Below are 6,247 nucleotides of genomic sequence, written 5' to 3'. Positions count from 1 at the left end.
AGGGCTGCAGCCCTGAAGGACCAGGATTGCCCACCCCTGCTGTACATTATTTTTCTCGTTTACATGAATATGGCCTTTATAATTGTCCTGATGTGTATAATAATAAATAAAATAATATTTTTTAAGTTTCATAATGTCACCTCCACTGACCGTAAAGGTTCCTGAAAAGGCTTTGAAAAGGCCCACGGACCACCAGTTGATAATCACAGTTGTAGCATTTTTTACAGCTCTGGACACATTTTATTAGTGCGAAAAGGAGCACAAATGGCTCTTTTGATTGTAAAGGTTGCAAACCCCTGCTCTAACTATTTATCGTATACATTTACATCATCTCAAGCCACATGTCTGGTGTTTGCTGGATTTATATATTGAATTATTTATTTTCCTAAAGACAGCTTTCAGTTACTGTTCCTCAGCTGGCAGGCCTGTTTTAGGACTAGCATTTCTTCTCTTGTCCTCCACTTATTCATTTTTGTCAGATATTTTAAGGATATGCTGCACATCATCCTGAGACAAGCACTGAATTGAGGACTGAAGACTTCCTCAAAGACAAACTTATTGTATGCCAGAATTTTTAAAGGGGCAATATCATGTAAAATCAACTTTTTTGACCTTTACATCATGTTATAATGTTTTACTCTCATCAAAAACATGTCCAGAGTCTTGCTTTGACTCATTCATGCATGTTTGACAAATCCTGTAGTGTCCTGAGGCAGCCAGGCAGGGAGCAAAAATGACTGGTTGGTACTAGAACCACCTTTTGGGATCAGCTCCTCCTCTGGGCTGTGTCTCCAAGCTGAGCTTCCTCATCACAGAGCACACTGACCCACCTGGCCCCGTGCTGAAATGGGTGTGACAGAAGCAGAMGGAGGTTCTTAAAGAGACACAGGCCAAGTTCAAGGWGTTTAGAAACAGATATGATGAGAAATCAAGTTTAATTCTATTTAAACATAAAAACAGCATTTTAATAACAACTGAAGGTGACATAGATATTTTATTATGGTATAGATTTTAAATATATGCCTGAGAAACACATAATATTTCCCATTTAACTAAGATCATTTTTTTAATCAGAATTAAAACAGTGATTTGGTCAAACCTCACAAGATCTGTTAGCACTTAAAGTTTGTGTTGAGAATGACTCTCAGCAACCACATCAGATTCTAGCTCAATATATGTTGTAACCATTTATGTGTTTGCTGAGTTTGATTAACTGTGGTGTAAATACATTATATTCTTTACTCAGCAGTTTTCCTGAGAGGTGTTTTGTTAGTTGAGAGGATTAAAAAGTGCTTATTGCTACGGCGGCACGGACTGATTAAAATGCTGCCCTCTACGTTGCAGAAGTCATTTATTTGGAATCTGAAAAATTTGTTTCATGCATAAATCTGTCAAAAAACCATCTGAAACACACCAATCACACTCATATGTGACAAAATAAAGTCCTGTACAGAACAGTACCCRGCAGGGACCCCAAAAACACACCTAAGACCCTCTACACTCCAAATATTATTCTAATGGAATCTGAGGGAAGCAGGTTCACAGGGGACCCGGGGGTCTGTAATCTGCAGCTCCATACACCCATGTGGCCCTTCAGCCCTTCTGATGAGACTCCTTGTAAGTTCCACCAGAAAACTACAATAACTGGAGAAGTATTTATATTTAAAATTGCTCTTTTTCTGTCCAAATTCTTTCAATTCGTGCATAAAATTTCTGTCTCAGAACAACAGAGATATGTTTTTATTTATTTTGTGCAGAGAGTAGTAGACATATCTTTTAAAGTGGCTATGGCATCAATTTTTTATAATACATTTGAATGCATTTTTTTGAAAGACGCCATAGATAAAGTATTGCAAAAGAAATTTCATGTTGCTGAGATGAACAGTTGTTGAGATATTTGCCTGTAAAGTAACAGGAAGTGATGTCAAAGGGGAATGTCTGCATGTGAACAGAGCGTTGCTATAACAGCTAACAACACAAACTGTAGAGAAGAATCTGATGTTTATTAAGATKATTTTGAGTCACTATCAGAGAGAGTCAGAGTTCAAATAATATTGTTTCATTAACCAAAGACCAGAAAGTTTTCTTTGTTAAAGAGTTCCCCTTTGATGTCACTTCCTGTTTCACTTTGGCTGAGCCAAGTTCAAAAGAAAATATGCCAGTTATGGGACAAAATGGGTTAAATCGTATGTGTTATTCCAACTTTATTAAATATAAAGATGTTTTCTTTGACTTTCTGTATTTGAAGAATATGGATGTCACAGGCACTTTAATATAAATTGTCATGTCAGAATGCAGGCCCAAAGCCATGCAGGTCATTTTAAGTAGGAATTCCAAACAGTTCCTGGTTTTGGAAGTTAAAGACAGGGATGGCTTACGTTTCCTCATTCCAAAGGTTTTTGTTTCTCTTATCACCCCTTACCAGCCCTCCAAAGCCCACCTCCTTATTTCCAACCCTGCATGTGTCAGCCAGGGTTTCTCCACGATGGCACACTGGATAACACATGCCTGTGTGCCAGGCAGGGACCGCCACCCTTCTCCTCCTGCGCTCCTGCCAACCCRGTGCATCCTGCACAGCAGCGCTCATTATTTCAGCCTAAACAGATTAAGCTAATCCCGTTATGTAGAAGTAAAGCATAACCGGGAGATGGAGAAAAGGCTTGGCTGTTCTGCTGTTGCCATGTGGCTCCGAGGAACAAACTGAACGCTGTCACATGGAGCTCCATAAACAACAGGGGTAACATAAGTTAAAAACCATGTTCAGGACTCGGAAAAACTAAACTGCTTCTCTAACATGCTGTTTTTTGAGACTATGAAAAAAAAAAGGTTTTTAATAGTGCTTACAGGGTTCTTGTAGTTAAAAATCAAAATATCACTCCTATTTTTGCAGTTTTCCCACTAAAGATCTGAGTATTTTGTTGATTAAAATGGGGCTTATTGCACCCTTAAACAGTGAGCCCAACCTCAAAGTGAAAATGGGAACCAGCTGATGATTTCAGCAGAAAGATGACATCACTTCCCCCCAAGGCAGGACCTTCTGAGGTAGGGCTGAGAAACTTGCAGGTGTCTTGTAAAGCCGCTGCAGGAGATCAACACATTTGCTGCTCCGTATCACTTACTGCCAGGTTTACAAAGCTGGCAGTAAATGTTGGTGTTGGTGGACGGGACACAGTCGAGAAAAGATGAGATGTTTAAAACATGTGGAAGGAAGTGGGAAAGTTTTGTCGAGCTGTGTAACGCGTCTGCATTTAGGACCAGTTTCATCCCCCTCCTCATTTAGGTGAATTTGGGTCTGATGCATGTTTAGCATCAGAACAACAGTCCATACAGTCCATGTATGATTCATAGAATTGCTAAATTTTTGCTTGGTATGTTAATTTTATAAATTCTTAAGTCTAAACCTGTCTCTCATCATCACTACCGTTTTTTGTTTTCCTGCCTACAGCCAGAGGAGTTGGAGGCTCTTCATTCCCACACGTTTCGGGTGAAGACTTTCAAAAAGACCAAGCACTGCGGCGTCTGCAAACAAACCATCGTTCAGGACGGACTCATCTGCCGAGGTAACCGCTCCTGAGGTGGTCCCAGACTAACGGGGGGGTGTCCTCCAGTGCTTTAACCTCTAACCTGTCTGCAGCCACAGACGTATCTGTGCTTCAGTTTTTTTTCTGCTCCTTGCCTCTAATGGAGACATCAGACAGGCTTAAAACCTGAAGCAGTCAGTAGTTTTTTTAACATCCAGCTGTCAATGTGAGCTGAGCGCCACACTCTGGACACTGATGGCATCACTAGTGGCCAAGACTTCGTGCACCTTCTCAATAATACAACAATCTGGGGAAAACAATTAGCTTTGAGAGTAAATAACTGAGTAAAGTGCCACTAAATGGTTTGTTAGACTAAAGGTTTAAATCGATAATGATTACCTTACTGATATAATGACTTGTTGTGAAACAAACACATTTTAAGACCAAAAATCCAAGAAATCAGGTGCACAGAAAGGCTTTCTCCATGGGGCTGACACAAAACTTCTGCTATGTTAATACACATGATGCGATGGTGGAATCTGCTGTGTTTTTGTTCACTTAAGGTTAGATTAGAATAATTTTAGAACCTGATAAGAAACATCATTAGGTAGAGTGTATTGGGAACCCTTATTGTTCTTACTGACAGATAAATCGACTCTTCAAGTCTTGACTGAAAAGGAATCCTTGAGCGCTAAATTCTGTGCATCAGTTGTAATTTTTCATCTTCTTGTGTTTTATATTTTCTTCTCTGTCAGGTAAAAATTAAAACATTACCATGAATGCAAAAAATTTAGATTGTTTATGGTGCACTTTTAAGTTGTGTTGCTTAAATTAGCCAAAGAATTGGTTTCCATAATCAGTTGGTTATAGTGATGTAGTCAATGCTCTTTTTTTTTGTAGTGTACATATTTTTTGTAAAGAACTTTTATTTGTGTTACCCCAGACTTCAACACAATACTCTAAATATGGCAATAACATAGTACAGTAAATAGTGTGCATAGTTTTGTTGTTCAAAACATGTCTAGTTCTTCCTAATATCACTATAGTTTTTGACATCTTATTACACACGTTTGATATGTTGTTTCCAAAGTAACTTGTGATCCAAAATTACACCTAGAAACATATGTTCAAAAACTTGTTCAATTTTTACATTATTAATTTCCAGCCTTACAGTTGTATTAATTCCTCTATTTCCAAATAACGTAAATGTTGTCTTACTTAAATTTAAAGATAATTTATTTCTATCAAACCAACATTTAAGTTTATCAATTTCATTTCCAACAACTTCCAAAAGCTGTTTTAAATCATCCTCAGAACAAAAAATAGTTGAATCATCTGCAAATACAACAAAATGTAATACCGTTGTCATTCTACATATATCATTAATATACATTATAAACAATTTGGGACCCAGAGCTGAGCCTTGTGGAACACCACATGTAATATTCAAACATGAAGATTTATACTGACCAATTTGTACACATTGCTATTATCAAGATAACTTTTAACTTTTATGTAGTTATGTAATATTATTGATTTTTAAGGCATTATTATTATTATTATTATTATTATTATTATTATTATTATTATTATTATTATTATTATTATTATTATTATTATTATTATTATTATTATTATTATTATTATTATTATTTAAGGCCTCAAAATGAAATCACTCCTTGTCTGTTTTGCATTTTTCAGGCTCACTTTAATTTCTCCAGCCTATAGTTGAGAAATGGCAGATTTTACGTTGACCACCAGGACAATGAAAGATTTTGCTGCAACATCTGAACATCTGTGGTCTGAATGATGTCATCCAGGGTTGACAGGGTCGGCTCTGTGTCAGTGTTTGGTCCGTTAAGTGTTGGAGGGGGGCTTTAGAAGCTCCAGGGAGGCTAAAGGTCAACAGCTTCTCAATTTTCCTAATGGAGTTTATTGAAGAGGTTTTGTTGTTGACCTCTGAGAGCTGCATACAGTACTGCTCCGCAGTCTCAATTCATTATTTATCTTTTTGTTTCCTTTCTAACAGCCAGAATCTCTTGTGATATCTGAAAGTGGTCTTGATTAGTAGCTCTCCAGACTTTTTATTAGTCTTTTTATGTTTGTCTTTGGATTTCAATTTTTAATTGCTAAAAAAAAGTGTTGTTTTTTGTTGTTGTTTTGCTAAAAKAAATTATGAACAAAGTGCCAAGATGTGTTTGGAGCTTTTATTCTCAGAAACTACATAAGTAGCAGCATCAAAGTTGGATATCAAACTGTGGGAAAGTAACTGAGATTTTCAGAACCTTTTTCCGTTTCCTTGTGCTTTTAAATGGATTRAAACAACAATAAGAGTATAGTAAGGCCTTGGTCATCTCAGCACAACATGCTGTTGTGGAAATGTCTGTTTTCAGACAGATACCATAAAATGAAACCTTGTGGAAATAGCTGGATGTGTGTTTTGGCACGACAGCGGGGGATAACTATCTCAGCTTCCAAACCGGACACAAGACGAGCATGAAGCTTAGAAAAACAGGAGCTTTGCCTGTGAGCTGGTGGCAGTTCAGCATTGGAAGGACGGATTGTAGATGTTCTGTTTGCACGCCTGCCAAAGAGGTATCTGATGGCAGAAAAAGCTCATTCTCTCTACTCACTCCGGTTCTTTAGAAAACATACTTTTCAGGTCCATCTGTAAGGTTCAATTGACTCCTGAGTTGCCATTTACCAAAACTGATATTGTATAATGT

General features: G+C 37.5%; 1 protein-coding gene across 11 annotated transcripts in view; it reads left to right on the top strand.

Moving 5' to 3' along the window:
- The window catches only part of tns1b (tensin 1b), a 90,174-nt gene that overhangs the window by 10,307 nt on the left and 73,620 nt on the right, over window positions 1-6,247 (top strand). For all 11 annotated transcript variants that reach the window (XM_014020873.1, XM_014020877.1, XM_014020871.1 and 8 more), the window contains exon 2: window positions 3,446-3,560. In XM_014020873.1, the coding sequence (XP_013876327.1) occupies window positions 3,446-3,560 (115 nt within the window). The remainder of the gene's footprint in view (window positions 1-3,445; window positions 3,561-6,247) is intronic.

Source organism: Austrofundulus limnaeus, unplaced genomic scaffold, assembly GCF_001266775.1.
Source record: "Austrofundulus limnaeus strain Quisiro unplaced genomic scaffold, Austrofundulus_limnaeus-1.0 Scaffold270, whole genome shotgun sequence".
In the NCBI taxonomy this organism is placed as follows: Eukaryota; Metazoa; Chordata; class Actinopteri; order Cyprinodontiformes; family Rivulidae; genus Austrofundulus; species Austrofundulus limnaeus.
This window is presented reverse-complemented; position numbering and strand designations above follow the sequence as displayed.